The sequence below is a fragment of the Prionailurus bengalensis genome, chromosome A2, assembly GCF_016509475.1.
Source record: "Prionailurus bengalensis isolate Pbe53 chromosome A2, Fcat_Pben_1.1_paternal_pri, whole genome shotgun sequence".
In the NCBI taxonomy this organism is placed as follows: domain Eukaryota; kingdom Metazoa; phylum Chordata; class Mammalia; order Carnivora; family Felidae; genus Prionailurus; species Prionailurus bengalensis.
Genome location: NC_057348.1, coordinates 54956017 through 54978483, shown reverse-complemented (window position 1 = coordinate 54978483; position 22467 = coordinate 54956017). Strand labels below are relative to the sequence as shown.

At 45.7% G+C, this 22467-nt stretch overlaps 1 protein-coding gene across 2 annotated transcripts in view; it reads left to right on the top strand.

The window, feature by feature from the left end:
* CA2H3orf20 (chromosome A2 C3orf20 homolog) overlaps nt 1–18228 on the top strand; it is a 105408-nt gene extending 87180 nt beyond the window's left edge. For both annotated transcript variants that reach the window (XM_043588213.1, XM_043588212.1), the window contains exons 14-18: nt 6618–6921; nt 9479–9586; nt 10920–11062; nt 17249–17380; nt 18002–18228. In XM_043588213.1, coding sequence (XP_043444148.1) covers nt 6618–6921; nt 9479–9586; nt 10920–11062; nt 17249–17380; nt 18002–18197 — 883 coding nt within the window. In that variant the 3' untranslated portion in view covers nt 18198–18228. The remainder of the gene's footprint in view (nt 1–6617; nt 6922–9478; nt 9587–10919; nt 11063–17248; nt 17381–18001) is intronic.
* The last annotated feature ends 4239 nt before the right edge of the window (nt 18229–22467 follow it).

Sequence of the window (22467 nt, the reverse complement as noted above, 5' to 3'; positions counted from 1 at the left end):
TCTTCAGTAATTTTTGGCAGTTTGTGTGTTTCTAGGAATTTATCCATTTCATTTAGTTTTTCTAATTAACATATATATTCTATATTATATATTAATATGTATTATATATAATAATATAATTATATATTAGCATATATTTTATATTATATAGTACATATCATTATATATTAATATATTTATATTATATATTATATTAATATTATAATATATTAATATATATTGTATATTATATATTTTAATATATTAAGATATATTAATAATATATTATTAATATTATAATATAATATATATTAATATGTTATATATTTTAATATATAATATATTTATATATTTTTTAATATATATTTTTTCAAGTTCATGATTCTTTTTTTTTCAATATATGAAATTTATTTTCAAATTGGTTTCCATACAACACCCAGTGCTCATCCCAAAAGGTGCCCTCTTCACTACCCATCACCCACCCTTCCCTCCCTCCCACCCCCCATCAACCCTCAGTTTGTTCTCAGTTTTTAACAGTCTCTTATGCTTTGGCTCTCTCCCACTCTAACCTCTTTTTTTTTTTCTTCCCCTCACCCATGGGTTTCTGTTAAGTTTCTCAGGATCCACAGAAGAGTGAAAACATATGGTATCTGTCTTTCTCTGTATGGCTTATTTCACTTAGCATAACACTCTCCAGTTCCATCCACATTGCTACAAAGGGCCATATTTCATTCTTTCTCATTGCCACGTAGTACTCCATTGTGTATATAAACCACAATTTCTTTATCCATTCATCAGTTGATGGACATTTAGGCTCTTTCCATAATTTGGCTACTGTTAAGAGTGCTGCTATAAACATTGGGGTACAAGTGCCCCTATGCATCAGTACTCCTGTATCCCTTGGGTAAATTCCTACCAGTGCTATTGCTGGGTCATAGGGTAGGTCTACTTTTAATTTTTGAGGAACCTCCACACTGTTTTCCAGAGTGGCTGCACCAATTTGCATTCCCACCAACAGTGCAAGAGTGTTCCCGTTTCTCCGCATCCTCTCCAGCATCTAGTCTCCTGATTTGTTCATTTTGGCCACTCTGACTGGCGTGAGGTGATATCTGAGTGTGGTTTTGATTTGTATTTCCCTGATGAGGAGCGACGTTGAGCATCTTTTCATGTGCATGTTGGCCATCTGGATGTCTTCTTTAGAGAAGTGTCTATTCATGTTTTCTGCCCATTTCTTCACTGGGTTATTTGTTTTTCGGGTATGGAGTTTGGTGAGCTCTTTATAGATTTTGGATACTAGTCCTTTGTCCAATATGTCATTTGCAAATATCTTTTCCAATTCCGTTGGTTGCCTTTTAGTTTTGTTGGTTGTTTCCTTTGCTGTGCAGAAGGTTTTATCTTCATAAGGACCCAGTAGTTCATTTTTGATTTTAATTCCCTTGCCTTTGGGGATGTGTCAAGTAAGAAATTGCTACGACTGAAGTCAGAGAGGTCTTTTCCTGCTTTCTCCTCTAGGGTTTTGATGGTTTCCTGTCTCACATTCAGGTCCTTTATCCATTTTGAGTTTATTTTTGTGAATGGTGTAAGAAAGTGGTCTAGGGGAAAGAGCATCAGTGGGGGAAAGGGGCAGAGGGGAAGAGAGAGAAAATCCCAAGCAGGTTTCACATTTAGCATGGAACTCGATCCCACAACGCTGGGATCATGACCTGAGCCTAAATCAAGAGTCAGACACTCAACTTACTGAGCTACCCTGTTGCCCCTCATTTAGGTTATCTAATTTGTTGGTGTACAGTTCACAGTGACTTCTTATACTCCTTTTTAGTTCTTTAAGATCAGTAATAATGTCCCACTTTCATATTTTATTTTAGCAATTTCAGTCTTCTCTACTTTTCCTACATCCAACTAAGATTAATGAATTCTGTTGATCTTTTCAGAGAAACAAACATTTTTTAGTTGTTTCTCTATATTGCTTTCTATTTTCTATTTTCTTTACCTACTGAGAATTATTTCTTTCCTTCTACTAGCTTTGAGTTTAGATTGCTCTTGTTTTTCTAATGTAAATTTCAGTTAGGTTATTGATTTGAGCTCTTTCTTCTCTTTTAATGCTATATATCTCTATTTGAGTACTCTTCTCAATGTATCCCGTAAGTTTTAGTATTTTGGGTTGTTTTGTTTTCATTAATGTCAAAGTATTTTCTCATTTTTCTTGTGATTCCTTCTTTGATCCATTGATTGTTTAATGTGTTGCTTAATTTCCACATATTTATGATTTTTCCAAATTTCCTTCTGTTACTGATTTCTAATTTCATTCCATTCTTATTGGAGAAAATATCTTCTATGATTTCATTTTTTTTAACTTATTGGGACTTTTTGATGGGTGAATATATATAGTTTACCCTGGAAAATGTTCCCTGTGCACTTGAGAAGAATATATATTCTTCTGTAGTTAAGGTAAATGATCTACATATGTCTCTTTGGTTAGTTGGTTTACAGTGTTCTTTAAGTTGTCTATTTTCTTTTTTGTCTTTTTTTAGTTGTTCTGTCAATTATTGAAAATAGGGTGTTGAAATACCCAACTATTAGAGTAGAATTTTGTTTCTCCCTTCAGTTCTGTCAGTTTTTGCTTCATATATTTAGACTGTGTTGTCATACTGCATATATATTCACTGCATATATATATATATATATATAGAAATATATATTTCTAGTGAGAGTGACCCTGTTCTTAATGTCTAATACCTCATTTGTCTCCTGAAATCATTTTTTACTTAAAGTATTATTTTTGTCTCTTATCAGTTTAGCTACTCCTGTTCATTTATGGTTACTATTTGCTTGGAGTTTATTTCCATCCTTTTACTTGCAACCCAGTTGTATCTTTGATTCTAAAATGGGTCTCCTGTAGAGATCATATTATTGGGTCATAGGGTTTTTTGTTTTTTTGTTTTCTTTTCTATTCTGTCAGTCTTTGAGTTTTGTTGAAGATTTTCATCCATTTACATTTAAAAGTAATTACAATTAATGACTTACTTCTTCCATTTTGTTAATTGGTTTTCTAAAATCTTTTAGTTTTTGTTCCTCAATTCCTCCATTGTTGACTTTTGTTTTTGTTTCTTATTTTTTTTTAATTTTTTTTCAACGTTTATTTATTTTTGGGACAGAGAGAGACAGAGCATGAACGGGGGAGGGGCAGAGAGAGAGGGAGACACAGAATCGGAAACAGGCTCCAGGCTCTGAGCCATCAGCCCAGAGCCCGACGCGGGGCTCGAACTCACGGGCCGCGAGATCGTGACCTGGCTGAAGTCGGACGCTTAACCGACTGCGCCACCCAGGCGCCCCTGTTTTTGTTTCTTATTTTTATGTATGTTGGTATATGGTGTGATGCTTAATTTTGTTTCAACTTGACTAGGCTAAGGGGAAAATATTATTTTGGGGTGTGTCTGTGAAGGTGTTCCTGGAAGAGATTAGCATTTGATTTAGTAGACTGGTAAAGAGATCCATCTTTACCAATGTGGGTGGACATCATCCAATCCACTGAGGGCCTGAATAAAACAAAAAAGCAAAGGTGAATTCCTTCTTTATTTTCTTGAGCTGAAAAGTCTATTTCTTCCTGCCCTCAGACATCAGAGCTCCTGGTTTTTGGGCCTTTGGACTCTAGGACTTACACAGAAGCCTTACTTCTTATGCCTTTGGCCTTGGACTAGGAATTTCACTGTTGGTACCGTTTCTTGGGTTTTTGGACTCAGATTGAATTTTAATACTAGATTTTCTGGATCTCCAGCTTGTAGACACCAGACTGTGGGACTTCTTGGCATCTATAATCACATGAACCAGCTCCTGTAATAACTTTTCTATGATATATATCTACATATATCCTATTAGTTCTGTTTCTCTGGAGAGCCCTAAATAATACACACAGTTTTATTTCCTTCTTACTTCCTTTTCTGTGTAGTTTTTAGTTATTTTTTAGTGGTTAGTCTGGGAATTACAATAACAATCTAGCTTGAATTAATACCAACTTAGCTTCAAAAGTTACAAAATCTCTTCTATACAGATCCATACTCCCTGCCACATTGTTGTTGTCAAAAATGACATCTTTATGCATAGTGTGCCCAATTAACATAGTTTTATAATTATTGTTTTATGTATTTGTCTTTTAAATCATATAGAAAAAAACAGGAGTTACAAATTGAAAATATAATAATGTGGGTTTATATTTACTTAATGTAGTTACCTTTACAGTGTTTTTTATTTCTTTATATAGTTTGAAATTACAGCCTAGTATTCTTCATTTCAATCTAAAGGATACTTTAGCATTTCTTTTGCAGCAGGCCTACTGGTGACAAACTTCCTCAACTTTTGTTTATCTTGGAATGTCTTGATTTCTCTTTTATTTTTGAAGGAAAATTCGCTTAATATAGAATTCTTTATTGGAAAGTTTTTTTTTCTTTTAGCATTTTAAATATGTAATTCCACTGCCTTCTGGCCTCCATTATTTTTGATGAGAAATTGGCTGTTAATCTTACTGAGGATCCTTCTTGTGATGAAATACTTCTGTTGCTTTCAAGATACTCTTTGTCTTTGTCTTTCAACAATTATGTGTCTCACTGTGGATCTCTTTGAATTTATCTTACCTAGAGATTTGTTGAGCTTGTTAGAGATCTGTCAAAGTTGAAGACTCTCTTGGCAATTATTCCTTCAAATACTCTTTCTGCTCCTTTCTTTTTTATCCTTCTGGAATTTGCATTGTGTATATATTGGTATTCTCAATGGTGTCTCACGTGTAACTGAGGTTCTATTAATTTTTCTTCATTTTTTTTCTTTCTATTCCTCAGACTGGATAATCACACTTGGCCTGTCTTCAAGTTTGCTGATTCTTTTTTTTTTTTTTTGGCCTGTTCAGATCCACTGTTGAATTTTTTATTTCATTTATTGTACTTTTCAACTCTAAAGTTTCTAATTGATTTCTTTTATACTTTCCATTTCTACATTGATATTTTCTGTTTGGTGGACGTTGTTGTCCTGGTTTCCTTTAGTTCTTCATTCCTGCTTTCCTTAGTACTTTGAGCATAATTAGGACAGTTAATTTAAAAATCTTTGCCTAGTAAGTCCAATAGCTGGATTTCCTCAGGGATAGTTTTTCTTTATTTCTTTTTTCATGTGAATGAGAAATATTTTCTTGTTTCTCTTTAGGTCTTCATAACTTTTTGTTCAAAACTGAATATTTTTAGTATTATACTGTGGTAATTCTAGAAATCAAAATTCCTCCCTTTCCATGGTTTGTTTTTGCTACTCATAGTTTGTAGTTGTTTGTTTAGAGACTTTTCTAGACTACTTTTATAAAGACTATATTCTTTGTCATGTGTGATCATATCTATTCTGTTCTATGTGTGATCATATCTATTCATAAGGTCTCTGGTTAGCTTAGTAGTCAGCTAGAAAAATTTGACAAACTTCCTTAAATACCTAGAGCCAAAACAACAACAACAACAACAACAACAACAACAACAACAACAACAAAAACAGTGACAACAATCCTCCTATCATTGCAGATTAACTATGTTGATGTACACTCCTTTAGTGCTTTTAGCCAGGCTCTTTACATCTCTACTTTGTCCTTCACTTCCCACTTGTGTGGAGCCCAAAGATCTGCCAGGGGTGAAAATCTAGGATGTTCTCAGGCTTTTTCTAAACATGGTTCCAACCCTGGGCATGCATGTGTCCCTTTAGATTCCCTAGTGTATGTGGAACCTTCCAAAGTCTTTATTCCCTCATGAATTTTTTCCCCAGCCTCTTATTCCCAAGCTTTTTGGTTTGTGTACTGTGTGCTTGTGTGTTACCTTGCACCAGGAGGTTGTATCTGATATATTTCCTTCCAAATACTTTGAGAGATGCTGTCCAGGAGAAAATTCCAAGGTGGGAAATACAAAGGCAAGCCATTAGCCAATCCTTCAGGGAACCTCCAGACACATCAAACCACCCAACCACAGTTCCTTGAGAGCAAAGTTCATATTACCATCTCTGGTATCAGCAAACCACACCAGGAACATGGGCTGCCATCCCCATGAATACCACCAAGCTGGGGAGTGGAGGGTAGTAAATGAGTAAGTTAAAACACAATACTTTCTTATCAAAATATAGCAGTTTCTATATATTCCACTTTCCTCCACTGGAGGGTTTCAGAAAGTAGTGACATAACGTGACTTAGGTTCTAACAGGAACCAGGATTCCCCAGTCTGGTGTGTGCAGAATAGATTGAAGAGGGGTCAGGGGAGAAGGAAGAGCACCATTAGAAGGCCCTTGTAGTCATCCAGGCAAGAAATGATGGCAGCTTGTGCCGTGTCAGTAGGAGTAGGAGGGCAGGAAAGCGGATGGATTCTAGATCGTTCTTGAATGTAGAGCAGACAGGCTTACTGATGGGTTGGATGGAGTGTGGGTGTCAGAGAAAGAAGAGGGTTCAGGATGACTCCAAAGTTTTTGTTGGATGGGTGAAGGAGTCACAAGTTTTGCACCTGAGGAAACTGAAGAACACAGAGGTTAGGGACACACACACCATCCAAGGTGGTGCTGCACCAGCAGGTGCTAGTGGGGCAAGGACCTGAGCCCTGCCCACTGAGCACTGGCCCACTTGTTTCTCATTGTAGGGGGAAGGCCCAAGAGGTGCGCAGCCCCACCAGGTGGGCAGCCTCGCCCTCTGACTGCCCGCTGGTGCTGCGGAAGCTCATTCACAAGGAAGACATTAGGGCTGGCTGCAAGTGCCTGGTGAAGGCACCCCTGGTAACCGATGTGGAGCTGGAGCGCTTCCTGTCTGCGCCCCGCGACCCCAGCCAGGTACTGGTGTTCGGGATAGTCTCAAGCCAGAACCCCACCAGTACCGCACAGCTCCAGTGGATGCTGGACACACTCTACAGCCACCGGCAGCAGGGCCGTGCCTCACCCTGCATCCAGGTTGGTCTTGGGCCCAGCTGAGGAGGCCCCAGGGTCCAGGCATCAGGAACCTGGGGGGAGGACCCCCCACAGGGAGGCTAGGACTGGCTGAGCATCTGGCTGAGAGGCTGTCCTTCGACCTCAGCACATAGGCCTTCTTTTACTTCCTTTTCTCCTCCAGGCCTTTGTACACACTCTTCCACACACTTTCTGCCACGTTTTGCCCCCTCTACTCTCTGTGACTCATCCTCCTGTCCTGAGATGAAAGTCACCACATTTATGTGGGTGCTTTGTCTGCATTCAAGATTTTTCCTGCCATTTTCATCCAGGGCACTGACCGTAGCTGTGGTTGTATATTGGTATGTAAGTACTTAGAGCAGAGATGGGCTCACCACTGGGTACCCAGGGCTCAAGAATATTCACAGACTGTAGCCAAGTACCTACTGTGCACGGGCCCTGTGCCAAGCCCCAGGGAGGCTCCCAGCATGGTGGGGAGCACATATAGCACTCCTGAACAGGGCCATGAAAGGCCAGTTCCAATTTGCAGGAGCTGGGAGCAGGCCCTGTCACCTCCAGAGATCAGGGAGAGTCTCCCAGGATGAGACGGTTTGAGCAGGTGGGTGAATGTTCCCGGAAGAAGCAGGGAAAGGGGTGCTTGAGGTCCCTGTTCAAGGGTCTGTTAGTCAGGGGTACATGGAACCACTTTCTCAACCACCTTCTCCCCATCCTGGCTGCAGGGTCCTTCCTGAGTCTCATCATCATCCTCAGTCAGTAGCCATCTCTGGCAGGGTTAGCACAGTTCAAGGGTGGCCACATCCCCACCCCCACTGGAGCAGAGGATGCCACGTGAGCACATGAGCTTCATGTTCATCTAGTAACTTCCTTCAAATCCTCTTGGCCCCATGCCCTCTCTGGTCTGCTGTCTGCCCTTTCTCCCTTTGCTGCAGACACAAAGTCTAAGTTTTTGTGTTTGTCCTGGGGATACCTTCTCCAGCTTTGCTCCCAGGGGTGCAGCCTCCTGACCCCATGAGCCTACCCAGCTAGTGCCAGGAGCTTGGCATTGGAACCAGTCTGATCAGACACCAGAAGGCTTTTTACTAGTCACATACATCAAAGCCATGTATGTTTCCTGGAGCCAACCCCAATTTACATAGATTTAGTGAAAACTTACTGAGTTCCTGCCCTGCAATGATCCATGCATAGACAGATATGATCCCTGCCCCCATAGGACCTTAGAGGTGACATTTAATTACCTTGGGGCTATTAATGGTTTATTAATAATTATTCATAAATGTAGGATGCATGGCGGTCCAGCCCAGCTGTGAGAAGTGCGAATGGGGACCGGGCCTGACCTCAGGTGGTTGAGGCCAATGGAGGAGTAGATAGTGGGTTTTGAGGGGTGCAGAGGACAATTCTGGAAGGAGGTGTCAGATGTCACAGTGCCTCTGATTCCACCATTCCAGTGTGTTTGGTTAAGGTAGAAATGTTCCCTAACGTCTTGCTCTGAAAGCTAAAATACCAGATACAGTTCTGGGTTTCACTTTTTTTTTATGTTTATTTATTTTTGAAACAGAGAGCAAGAGTGAGCAGGGGAGGGGCAAGAGAGGGGGGTGGACAGAGGATCTGAAGCAGGCACTGTCCTGAGAGTGGAGACCCTGAAGCAGGGCTCAAAGTCACGAACCATGAGATCATAAGCTGAGCTAGAGTCAGATGCCTAACCAACTGAGCCACCCAAGCACCCCTGGGTTTCAAATTTTAAGTAGAAACATCAGGGGTGCCTGGGGGGCTCAGTCTGTTAAGTGTCTGTCTCTTGATTTCAGCTCAGGTCATGGTCTCACAGTCCTGAGATTGAGCCCTGCATCAGGCTCTATGCTGGCCTTGGAGCCTGCTTGAGATTCTCTCTCTTCCTCTCTCTCTCTGCTCCTCCCCTGCTTGTGCACACTTACTTCCCCTCTCTCTCCGGAAAAAAATAAATTGAAATGTCATGTAGGACAGTTAGAGGCACCTGGAATAAAAGGCAGATCAAACCAGAAAACATCATACATTAGCCATATTAATGGATTTGTAGCATCCAGAAAGGAGGGGAAAGAGACCAGCTTTACTTTGGATTGCCCAGGTCCCACCTTGAGATGTAGGTTTGATTCAGGTCCTGGCACTGACAGGGGTTGTCCAGAGGGGCAGGGGGGCAGAGGGTGGAGGAATCCTGAAAATAGGTACACCCAGGAACACAGTACACCTCCAAATCTCCCACAGGGCTTCTCCCAGGCAAAGGGAACAGTCAAGTCCTGCAGACCCTAGAGTGTGGGGCTAGTGGCTGTCAAGTGGTAGGGCACAGTCATCTCCATGACAGCTTTCACAAGCAGAAGGCCCTAGAGGAACCCAGATGCCTAGATGGCATCCTTTGGCAATGGTCATGGTAGGTGTGCTTGTGGAGGCTGAACAGCCTGTTGAACAGGAGTTGGGAGGGGATGTTGAGGGGCTCCAGGATTCCATGGGAACTTGGCCTGGCTAAGAATTCTGCAATCTGAGTGCGTCCTCTTGGCATAGGATTGATGGGCACTTATTTCTCTGTTGGAAGTGCCGGCATGACCCCTACCGCCTGCTACGGTATGACCTGGACAGTGCCCTGCAGAAGAACCCACCACTGCTGGTGAAGAAGTATGCTGTGGTGCAGGGGATGGTTCTGGTGAGCTGGGGCCCGGTGGGGGGCTCACCACCAACTACTGCCAACCTAGTCCCCCATAGCCCCTACCCTTGTGGAATCACAGATATGGGAGGGGAAAGGAGAGAGGGTCTGTGGGCTCTGAGGCAGAAGGCCTGACTGAGAGTCACCCATCACATGGAGCCAGGGCTGCAGCCCAGTCTCCCGTTTGCAGCCTGACCCCATGCGTCCCTCATCCCAGAAGACTCAAGGGAGTGAGGGACACCTAACCTGGAGAACCAAATTCTCTTTTTCTGTTTTTAAATAACTTTTTACTAAAAGCAGGGCATTGTAAAAATATATGTATATTTATTGAAAAAATTTAGAAAATAATTGCTTCCCCGTATTACCCAGATTGTCTCATTTGTTCACACAATGAGGATGTACTGGGCAGCTGCTGGATCCAGCACTATTGGAAGCCCTGGGGCATGCCCATGCTAACATTTTGGCCCCTGGATTTTTCTGATTTTGGGGTCCTGCTTTTTTTAAATGTTTTTTAAAAATTTTTATTTTGAAGAGGGAGAGAGAACAAGTGGGGTGGGGCAGAGAGAGAGGGAGAGAGAGAATCCCAAGCAGGCTCCTCACTGCCAGCATAGAGCCTGATGCAGGACTCAATCTCATGAACTGTGAGATCATAACCTGAATTGAAATCAAGAGCCCAATGCTTAACTGACTGAGCCAGCCAGGTGCCTCTGGAGTCTTGCTTTTTTAATTGTAATTTTTTAATCACTGCATGAGAATCAGTCATTTGATTTCTCTACCTGTGATCCTTTTGTTGAACATTTACATTATCTCCTTTTTGTTTGGGCAGTGGGCCATGACAAATAGCACTCTAATGGATATCTTTGCACAGAAATCTTTGGACAGGTGTCTATTTGCTGGAGACTGACATGTAGAGAGTGGGGGTTCAGAGAGCCATAGGACAAGATCCCTACCCTCAAGAGCTCCCATCCCATGGGGCCAGCTGATCAATGCATATGGATAAGTGGGCCAGTCAGCTGTAGGAGGGTGGAGTGGGTCCCTCTGAGCAGGAAAAAACCCTTCAGGCCCCAGGGCTCTGGAGCCCTTGTGTGTGAGGTGACCTCTGAGCAGGTGGGCCAGCAGAGGGCAAAGGCTGGGATGGTGGGGCTGCCCTCTGACTTGGGAGACCTTGATGGGGAACAGGCTCAGCCACACCTCACTGGGCGACTTGGGGAGGGTAATACCCTTTGCCCGAAACCATCAAAGAAAGGCCTGAATTCTGGCACAGGCTCTGAGGCCCATGGCACCATCCTGAGATTCAGTGCCCTTCTGCTGTTTCCTTCCTATGTGTTGACAGATGTTTGCTGGGGGAAAACTCCTTTTTGGAGGCCGCATTTTGAATGGATATGGCTATAGCAGGCAGAATCTGCTGAAACAGATCTTCCAGGCTCGACAAGACTGCAAGATGGGCTACTTCCTGCCAGACAACTACAAATTTAGGTAAAACAGGAAAAACTTGGGGTGCAGGGCAAGGACGGGGTGGGAGGAGACCTTGCTATGGAAGAGACACTATTAGGGACAGAAGCTGGCAGCAAGACGGAAGACTTCACAGGTGGCAAGGAGGAATGAGGCCACGCTGTTGGGACACAGGTCAGGGGAAAGTGCCCTCTTGGAGAAAGAGGGACACAGGATGATGTGCACAGTGCCAATTTCTGTGGGGGAAAATAATGGAGACAGGTTTGGGTGGGGGTCCTAGTGACATCCCTGCCTTTCGCCCTATGACACCCTACCCCATCCTCAGTGCGATCCCAGTCCTGCTTCTCTGTTTACCAGCAGGGCCATGTAGTCAAGGGTCCCTCATGAGGTGAGTTCAGTCCCTTGTAAAGGGAATGGGGTGGTGCTGGCTTAAGGCTGCCTCTTGGCCACTGAGCATAGGCTTTTCAACCAGGTGACATCCATCTATGGAGTGACTCCTAGGCCCAGCTAGGGTGAGATGAGCATACATAGGTCTCTTGGTTCCAGAAGCATGCAGCCTGGTCCAGGGAAGGAGCATGGGGTTTATGACATTGCTGGAGGCTGTGTTAAGAGCTGGCAGTGGGTTCTGGAATGCCTGTGAAAATGCAGTGAAAGATTTACTGGGTCAGGAGTTCCAAGAGGAAGAGAAAGCCTCAATTCTGCTCTTTATAAGCTGGGGAACCATTAGCCTCCCTAATCCTCATTATCCTCACCTTTAAAATGAGGGTGATAATTCCCACCTCCCGGGGTTGTTGTGAGGATGTAATGAAGGCATGTTTGCTGAAGTGCCATATAAACCAGAAAGTGATGAGCAAACACACATAAAAAGCATACGCCTGCCTAGCACATGGGCTTGCCTTTGACTGTGCCCCTACCGCATGGAGTTGGGACAGCAACCCCACCCCACTCCCACCAGGCCTCTCCGCTTTCTAGGAGTCCTGACGCCAATTTCTCCCCAGTGCACTGAGTTGGGGCCATGCCAGTGTGTCTGCCTGACCCTATAGAGGTTCCTCTAGGAGGATCTGGTAGAGGTCAGGCCCTGACCCCAGCATCCTGGACAGCTTAGTAGAGAAGGCAGGATCCCAAGGAGCCTGTGGACATCAGGAAGGCAGATGCTGGCAGGTGCAGAGAGGAAAGTCACTGAGACCCCAAGGCCTGAGACTCAAGGAGGGCTTGGAGGTTATTCAAGACCAGCTCAATGACAGTTCCAGGGAGAAAGGGAAACGGAGGCTCTGGGTCTGCTTGGGCTCAAGAAAGAAATACACCAAAGACAGAAGGGGGTTGGGGAGGACGCTATCCAGAAGGCCCACACTGAAGATGAACTGAGACCACTGGAAGGTGTCAGAGACAGCAAGCAAAGGCATTTTCAGAAACATTTAACAGATGGGGTGCTTAGGGGTATGGTAGATGGGGATGCCAAAAACTAGTTACAAAAAGATGTAGCTCTTATTTGACTTCCACTGTCCCTCAAAGGACCACTTACTTTCTCTCTGCCTCAGCTTCTTTGCCTGCAAAGCAAGAACAAACATAGTTTCCACTGTATGGGGTTGTGAGAATTAGATGAGCCAGTGTGTGTGAAGTTCTGGTACATCACTAACATTTATTGAGAGGTTACAAATTATAGCTGTTAGTGCTGTCATTATTATTACTAAAATGAATTCCAGGTTCTTAATTTGTTATATGCACGGGTTCTAAAAGGACTTAATACTTACAATGGTTTTCAATAATTTTTTGAGGAATGATGGAGAAAGAATCAGCAAACCACACACACACACACACACACACACACACACACACACACACACAGAGTCTAGGTTTTTGGAAGTGGAAAGGGGAGGATTCCGGAGACTATAAACCAGTAGAACTCCTCTTAATTCCAGAATGGCCTATTAGGTTGGCAGTTTGAAAGCACTTAGAGAAAAAAGAGTGGAATTCTACAAGAAAATGTTGCCATAACAACAGTTCCTTTATCTCTATCTGTGGAACAAACTACCTCAAGTTTAGTGGTGTAAAACCACACAACCGTTGTTTATTACCATCTCTGGCAGTTTGGGGGCCAACCGGGTTCAGCTAGGTAGTGCTTGCTTAGGGTCTCTCATGTGGTTGCAATCAGAAGTTGACGGGCTGGAATCATCCCAAAGTCTTGCTCACTCAAGTCAGGTGGTCCGTGGAGGCTTTCAGCCGTGACAATTACACATGGCTTCTCCATGTGGCCTGGGCCTCCTCAGATATGGCAGCTGGGTTCCAAAAGCGAGCATCCTGAGACACAGCCAGGTGGGGACTGGGTTGCCTTATATGGCTTGGCCTCATAAGTCATGTATGTCATCACCGTCCACTCCATGTGACTCCCTAGGGCCGGCCCACATTCACAGGAGGGAAATGACACTACACCTCTTGACGGGAGGAATGTCAAAGAAATTTGGGACACGTTCTAAAGCCACCCGCTGGCCCGATTCCTCTTCCAGCAGGGTAACTAGAATAGTAGTGAGACACGCTATCAGCCTAGAATACCTAACTTCAAGGAAGACACTGGGTGAGATCTCTTGATGTCCTCGAGAACTAGATGGATAGATGGGGCTCAGGCAGCTGCTTGCTCGGCCACACCCAGTAAGTGGTGGTGGGCCTAAAGGGCAGACCTCTATGTTTGGCCTGTCCACTTTTTCCCTAAATATGCAACTTAGATGTGTTCATGGAAGCCTGACTGATCATTTGTGCCCTAGATGGGGAGAGATGACAGAGTGGGAGTTTGCAGTAGGCTCAGCCACCAAGCAGGGGTTTGGGAGGAAAATGAACAAATGTTTACTTTTAGTTGTGGAAGGTTTATGGTCAGTGGATGTTGGAAGCCCCAGCATGATAGTCCGTTATGCTGAAAAAAGTAACTTAGAAGTCAGAGCTATCGGTGCAGCCCAAGGGAGCCATAGGTCCTGGAGTGTTAGCGTTTTCATTTCTGGGTCCTCTGTTCCAAGAGGGACGCTAGCAGAGCTCTGGCAAGGGGGGTCCTCCCTGTCCCTTGGTGGGAGTCATTTCTTCCTTGCCAGAGTAGACTTTCAGCTGCTTGGTTTTATGCAGCTCCCGTGGGAGGATTCGAAGTGCGGAGGTGGGAGGGAGAAAATATAGGTGGGCAGAGCCGGAGTACAGATCCAGAAGGGCTGGGCTGCTTACCCGGCACTCAGAGGAGCCAGCCACAGAGACGGCCATCCATCTGGGCTTGAGGTCTGTGAGGCCACCGTGGAGAAGCAAGGGCTGTGAGCAGGGAGGGGAGCCGGGCTGCCCAGGGAGGTGGGGCCCCCCACTGAGGCCTTCCAAGCCCCATCAGAGAATGGGGTGGGGCCCCTGCTAGTGAGTAGACTGGTTGTGAAGGAGCAGGAGGGTGGGGGCCAGGCCAGGCCAAGGACAACTGGCGGGGCGGGGGGAGATTCATGCAGGGCTGGAGAGACCACTCTGCCTGGAGGAGAAGGCAGTGTGTTGGGAAGCTCTGTGTTAAGCTGTGCCAGCCCAGAGGACTGGGTGTCCTGTATCACATGGCCCACCTCCCTTCTGTTTGTGTCCTTTGCTCATGCTCACAGCCTGGCACATTGAACCCCCTTGGGAAACGTTCACTGATTGAAGACCTAGAGCTGATTTTATCCCAGGGAAGCAGAGGGCAGGTCAGACTGAGGAAGTGCCGGTTGACAGAGTGTCCACTGATAACTGGCCCTCAAGGCCATCCGGCTGCCCCTCATATACCTCCAGTGGTGGGAGGCTCCTCTCTCCAGAAGCAGCTCCTGCTTTTAACGTGGCAGTCCTGCCATTCCTTCCATTTCTGAGCAACTCCTGCATGCCCGGCCTCGTGCTTGGCATTGGGGATTTGGAAGTGAATAAGACCTCAACCTGCTTTAGCTTGGCTGTTCCAAAGATGCAGAAACTGAAGAAAAAGAGCAAAGGGCACTAATCATCAGAGGACACAAGTCAAAACCACAGTGACATATGGTTTCACACCCATCAGGATGGCTGCTGTCGGAGCACCAAAAATAGCAAGCTTCGGCGAGGATGTGGAGGAGCCTGAGGCCACGTGCACTGCAGGCGGGAATGCAAACTGGCACGGCGGCTTTGGAAAACAGTACGGAGGGGGTCCTCGGAAAGAAATAGAATTATGGTGTAGCAGCTTCACTTCTGGGTAGGCACCTAAAAGAATTGAAGGTGGGCTTTCAAAGTCCATAGTGGCACTGTCGGTAATATCCAAGAAGCAGAAGCAACCCAAGTGCCCGTCCGTGGATGGATGGAGAAAGAAAATGTGCTCTGCGCATGTAATGGAAAAGGAAGGAAATTCTGACACGCTACAACACGGATGAACGTTGAGGGCATTATGCTCAGTGAAATAAACCAGGCACAAAAGGACAAATACCACGTGATCCCACTTACATGAGGTCCCCAGAGCAGACAGAAAGTCGGAGGGTGGGTGCCAGGGCTGAGGGAGGGACAGTGGGGAGTTTGCGTTTAATGGGGACAGAGTTCCAGTTTGGGACGATGAAAAGGTTCTGGAGATGGATGGTGGGGACGGCTGCACAACGGTGTGAATGTACTTAATGCCACTAAAGTGTGTACAAAAAAATGGATAAAGTTTATGTTATGTACTTTTAACCACAGTTTAAAAGTGGGGGGTGGGGGGAAATGCTCTGTGGGTGCTTTGCAGCTGAGGGGGCAGGGAGAAAAAGGGGCTATTTTCCCCAGTTAATGAGCTCCCAGGGCGAAGGCTGCTTTGGTCTCCAAAGCCCACCCCGCCTGCTCTGGTAACCAGGTCCATTCTCCATCAGCCCGGGGCCGGATGGAGGAGACGGACTCCCCAGGTGTCAGTACGTGTCATTTGCCAACACGGCCCCAGGCCTGGTGGAGGGTCTCACTTAGGGACGCCGCTGATGCTCCCGCCGCTGATGCTCCCGCCATCCTGGTCACCCTGACTCTCTCGTCATGTAACCTGCTATTGGCAGCTGTCACGTAGGAGTCCTTTTCCGGTGCCCCACTGGGCTGGACTCCCATTGCTCCATTTACCTATGTTTTGAGTTCCTAACAAATGCTGAGCCATGACCCACCCTGGGGGACCGGGGTGGGTCGGGTGCTGGACAAGGGCACTCGGCTCAGGAAGCCTCAGGAGACCCACTCCCAGAATCTGCTTTCTTGCCACCTCTGCAGCCAGGACCAAAGGGAACCGGGGAGACAGCCAGGTCCACACCTTCCTTTTTTATTTTTCTGGGATTCTCAGAATGACAGAAGAGGCCCTTGTCTCCCCTCCCCTGCTCATCTCTTGTCGCGAAACACCCTGCCCTCAAGCAAGTCACATAGCAGGGGCTCAATTAATATGAAGAAATGAGGAGTAAAAGGGCCTGTTCCGTCTCTGTCCTCATTAGTTTCCCAAGACTGCTGTAACAGTGCTTCACACACTGAGTGGCTTAAACTGGAATGTATTATCTCATGGTTCTGGAGGCCAGAGATGGCGGTGTGGGCAGGCCATGCTCCTTCCATGGGCGCTAGGGAAGGACTCGCTCAGGCTGGTCTCCTCGCTTCTGGTAATTCCTTAGCTTGAGGCAGCATTGTTACCCCAGACTTCACATGGCGTTCTCCCTGTGTGTGTGCTTGTGTCCACACTGCCCCCTTTTTATAAGGACACCAGGTATTTTGAGTTAAAAGTCCACCCTACTCTGGTATGACTTCATCTTAACTCATTGCCTCTGCAGTGACCCTATTTACAAGCAAAGCCACAATCTGAAGTACCAGGAATTTGGACTCCCCCTACATGTGAATTTGGGGAGGGGGACACAGCCCCTAACACTGTACACAAGGACTTATTTCCTGGGCATCCTGTGCTCCCTCCCTCCCTTGCTCACTTTATGGAGCCCTCCTGCCCCATTGCACACCTTTCCGATGGTCAGTGCTGGGTGCACAGGTGTCGCTCGCACAGAGTTAGGGTGACTCCAGCCCTAAACAGAAGCCAGAGAAGCTGACCTCCGGTGAGTCTCTGTGTCCCCAGGGGTCAGACTCTCCCTTTACCCACCCTGGTGAGGGGCAGCCCTGTGTCCTTTTCTCTCTCGGAACCGGAACATTAAATGGCAGCGCTAGGTGAGGGCTGCTTACTCAGGGCCCCCTCAGGCTGTGGCTCTGCTGAGCGTTGCCCTTCCTTCCCTGCCTCCCCTGCAGCATTTCAACCTACATCCCGGGCCTGGAAGACCCTGACTCAGTCAAGAAAACAATACCAGAAGACATCCAAGGAAGCTTCTCCTCACTGACCATGGCGGACCAGATGGAGGAGTCCTCCCCTGAAGCTGAGAAGTAGGTGCCCCCCACCCTGCCCCGGCCCAGGGCTGAGGGGCCCTCCTGTGGTAAACAGAATGGGCATGGCTCATAGCAGAGCCCCTGGCTCTGCTGCAGACCACAGAGTCCATGTGGGGCTAAGTGGCCTTGGGCAAGTCACTTCCCCCTGGGCCTGGGTCATCTCTAACCATCCCTGACAGCTAGCCCATTTAATCAACACAATGTCCAGTTGGGCATTGCTCAGCTCCCCAGAGCTGCTGGCAGTGGTCTGGGTGGTGGCCATTGAGGCCTTTTGTGGTGAAATCCTACAGTCCAGGCCATCATCAGTCTGAGATGAGTGGAGACTGCCCACTGTCTCCCTGCGAGAAACTTCCTAGACCTTAACTTGGCCATGTTAACTGAAATGAATTATGTATTCTGCAAGAGCGTGAAAAATCACACATTTCTTATGAAATGGAAAAACAAAACTGTTACAGTTTTTGTTAGAAAGGTTACAGGTGCCACTGGGACCCCCCAGGTTGCAGCAACACCCAGAGAGCCTCAACAGTGCAAAGCAGAGGGCCAGGGCTCTGGGCCCCATTCACACAACCTCTCTCCACCCATTTCCCAGCATTTGCTTCTCTCTATTTTGGTTTTTAGAATGAAACAGCCTGAAGTGTTTCTGCATACTCTCAGCAAAGCCAAGAGAGGCAGTAAGAAGTCGGCCATCTGGAAAAAAACAGCCCTCCAAGAAATGATGCTGCCCCCACAGCTACCCAGAGCTCCAAGCCTGGACACAGCTCCTCTCACATCCACCCCAGTCCTGCCTCCCAAGCCTCCCACCCCCTTTCTCTAAGCCCCTGCATAATAAATAAGCGTGCCTCCAGCATCTGGGTGAGGCCGTGGGATAGGCTGGCTCCTCCACAGACCTGTTCCAAGCTGAGTCCTTGGAAATGTGGTTCCTCTGACCCAGAGCTTCCTCTGTAACCAGTTAAACCAGCCAGAGAATCTCCCATTCCCAAGGAAACAGGTATCTCACTCTAAGGGGGCCAAGCCAAAGGATATATTAACCCTGGGGAGGTCTTGGATGGGACTGAATTGTGCCCTCCTACCTATCCTTTACTAGGTGGAAAAGGACTCTGTGTCTGGCCCAGATGGAAAAGAGGGTGAGAGAGAAAGAGGGAGGAGAAAGACAGAGAAGAGGAGCAACAGATGGGAGGAAAGGCAGGGGGAGAGATGGAGAGCCGCTGAGAAGGGGCAGGAAGAGGAACGAGGGAAGAGGAAACTAGGGAAGAGGGAGAATAAGGGGGCAGGTGGAATGAGAGGGAAAGGGGCATGGAATGGGATGGAAAAGATAGTGGTATCTATTTGTCCCAGACAGCCAGAGACCCTGTGCCCCGCCCCTCGTGTGTTAATGTCCCCATTTAGCCTAGCCTCAGTGCTCTTTGATGGATTAGACACCCCTTTCCTGGCTGATAGGCCTGAAGAATCCTTGGCAGCATCACTGGCCCAGAGATAGCAGCCCTGTCTCCCCATCTCATGTGCTGACTACTCCTGGGTCATGGTTCCCAGCTCTAGGCCTGTTTGTCTGAGGCTCCTGAGAGCCACTTCCTGGAGCAGGGCATAGACCCCAGAGGGTCTGCCTGCTTCTCCAAACTCAGAAAAGACTTCAGACCCTGATCTGTGGGCAGTGTTTGGTGATGTGCTCTACACTTAGCTACTTGTGCCCCTTTTTAATAGATGCTTTTTTAAGCTGAAGTTTTTGAAGGTTAATGTTTATCCTTTGTATCATGCAAAGGCTTATTTTGAATGATACATTTATTCCCCTAGAAATGGATTTGAAATGGCATGCTGTGTGTTTTTAAGTCTGCATCTTTTGATACCTAAGGGCCTGATATTTGCTAGGTGTCTTGGGCACATAACTCTTCTCCCCTCTGTCCCCCCCACTCAAGCACAAGGGCACGCAAGGATTGGAAGGCAAGGGGAGGCAAGTTCCACCTCTGTCCTGGCTTGCAGGCACCCTTATCCCCTCAGGCAGGATTCTGGTAAAGGTGAGAATGCAGACACCGACCCTCCTACCTTCCTCCCGGAATTGGACCTTTGGGCCTGCATGCTAAGTTGGACACTTCACCAGCTGCATGCACAGGTGAGCACAGAACTGTCCCTAAAGGACAGGCCCCAGCCCAACTCAGGATGCTCGCCACACTGAAAAGGGGCTCAAAATGAGCAGACTTGAGCAGCAACATTTCCCACTGGTGGAATAGGGCCCAGTGGAATGTCCAGTGCTACAAAATCAAACTGTCCCTTGAGGGCATAGAATGTCCCTTCACCATAGAAATACCAGGAGAGGGGGATCAGGTTCCACCAACAATGCCTCCAAAAAACCAGGTGTGATGGGAAGGTGTGACGTTATCTGAGAGTCAAACTCTTGTCTGACTCGAATAGCTAGACTTTTCCTTCAAGTTCCCTCCTGTGATCTTTTTCCTTGGATTAGTGAGGTCCAAGGCTTTTTAAAGCAAAAAAAGCTCTAAATGACTCAGGTGGATACTCCAGAGATGACAAACATATGACATACATGTTACTGCTGTTTACCCCAGGTCTTTGCAGGCATCATTAATTAATCACAACACTTTGAACTCAAGTGATGCTTCAGAATCCATCTTCAGCACCAGGCAGCCACTACCAACTAACTCCCCATATTCGCCTTCTGTGGACTTCTGTCCTCTACCAGGGCCTCAGCTTTTAGAAAGACTTCTTGGGGGAAGTAGAAGTGGAATAAGAGCCAGAGCCTAGGGTAGGTAGGCAGAGTCCTTGGCACTGAATCCATTCTTTCTCCTCTATCCCACCACTTTCCATGGAGGTGGACCCAGGGCACCTCCTTCTTCCAGGAAGAAGGAACCAGGAGGGCAGGAAGACAAAGATCAGACTTCCATTTCCAACAATAGTATGGATTAAATGGCCTGTAAAAAGTCACACTGCAAAATAGGTTGAATAACATAAACCCTTTTAATTGCATATTGGAGCTCACGAGATAGTAAGGACAATCCATAGGTGCTGAAAAGAGGACTCAGGAAACCAAGTGGTAAGCAAGCACTAAAACCACAGCTGTCCTGAGGCTGTTTTGTTAATCCCAATGACCCAGAACCAGAGCTTTAATGGTTGTAGGGACACAGGAGACAAAGCCTTGGGCCTGAACAAGATATCAAGCTTTTGTTTGTTTTTACTTTATTTTTTTATTTTACATCCAAGTTAGTTAGCATATAGTGTGACAGTGATTTCAGGAGTAGATTCCTTAGTGCCCCTTACCCATTTGGCCCATCCCCCCTCTCACAACCCCTCCAGCAACCCTGTGTTTGTTCTCTATATTTAAGAGTCTCTTATGTTTTGTCTTCCTCCCTGTTTTTGTACTCTTTTTGCTTCCCTTCCCCTGTGTTCATCTGTTTTGTCTCGTAAAGTCCTCACATGAGTGAAGTCATATGATTTTTGTCTTTCTCTGACTGACTAATTTCACTTAGCATAATACCCTCCAGTTCCATCCACATAGTTGCAAATGGCAAGATTTCATTCTTTTTGATTGCCAAGTAATACTCCATCATATATATATATACCACATCTTCTTTATCCATTCATCCGTCAATGGACATTTGGGCTCTTTCCATACTTTGGCCATTGTTGTTAGTGCTGCTATAAACATTGGGATGTATGTGCCCCTTCCAAACAGCATGCCTTTATCCTTTGGATAAATACCTATTAGTGCAATTGCTGGGTCGTAGGGTAGTTCTGTTTTTGTTTGTTTTTTTTTTTTTTGAGGACCCTCCATACTGTTTTCCAGAGTGGCTGCACCAGTTTGAATTCCCACCAGCAGTGCCAAAGAGATCCTCTTTCTCCACATCCTCGCCAACATCTGTTGTTGCCTGAGTTGTTGATGTTAGCCATTCTGACAGGGGTGAGGTGGTATCTCACTGTGGTTTTGATTTGTATTTCCCTGATGATGAGTGAGGTTGAGCATTTTTTCATGTGTTGGTTGGCCATCTGGATGTTTTCTTTGAAGAAGAGTCTATTCCTGTCTTTTGCCCATTTCTTCACTGGATTATTTGTTTTTTGAGTGTTGAGTTGGATAAGTTCTTTACAGATTTTGGATACTAACCCTTTATCTGATATGTCATTAGCAAATATCTTCTCCCATTCTGTCGGTTGCCTTTTAGTTTTGCTGATTGTTTCCTTCACTATGCAGAAGTTTTTATTTTGATGAGGTCCCAATAGTTCATTTTTACTTTTGTTTCCCTTGCCTCCAGAGACATGTTGAGTAAGAAGTTGCTGCCGCCAAGGTCAAAGAGGTTTTTGCCTGCTTTCTCCTCGAGGATTTTGATGGCTTCCTGTCTTACATTGAGGTCTTTCTTCCATTTTGAGTTTATTTTTGTGTATGGTGTGAGAAAGTGGCCCAGGTTCATTCTTCTGCATGTCGCTGTCCAGTTTTCCCAGCACTACTTGCTAAAGAGACTGTCTTTATTTCATTGGATATTTTTCCTGTTTTGTCGAAGATTAGTTGGCCATACGTTTGTGGGCCCATTTCTGGGATCTCTGTTGTGTTCCATTGATCTGTCTGTTTTTGTGCCAGTACCATACTGTCTTGATGATTACAGCTTTGTAATACAGCTTGAAGTCCGAAGACATCAAGCTTTAAATAAGACTCCCAAAGACAAATCTGGGACCCTTGATATACACAAAATTACAAGGGAATTTTAATGTCTCAGCCTGAGAGAAAAAAATGTTTGGTTAAGGATCCTTCTATGAATGTATAACCCATATCTGCCTTCATGGAGATTTTGGGTTTACATGTTTATGTGTGCTGTCTATGAGATCTAGAAACCCTCAAGATGTTTCGTGGAAGCAAACAAATCCTGTCTGAAAATGTTTAGTCTCAACCTGGACTTCATAGGATTCCCACAGAGATAATCCAGTTGAATATGAGCTCACAATCCAAAATTTAAAAGTATAAGCCAAAGTGAATAAAAATAAACATCAAACATTAAATTAGACATCCAAGATTTTGGATATTGAACTTGGCAGACAATATAAAATGAATGTGTTTTTAATGTTTAAATAAGCAAAAGAAGGAACTGAAA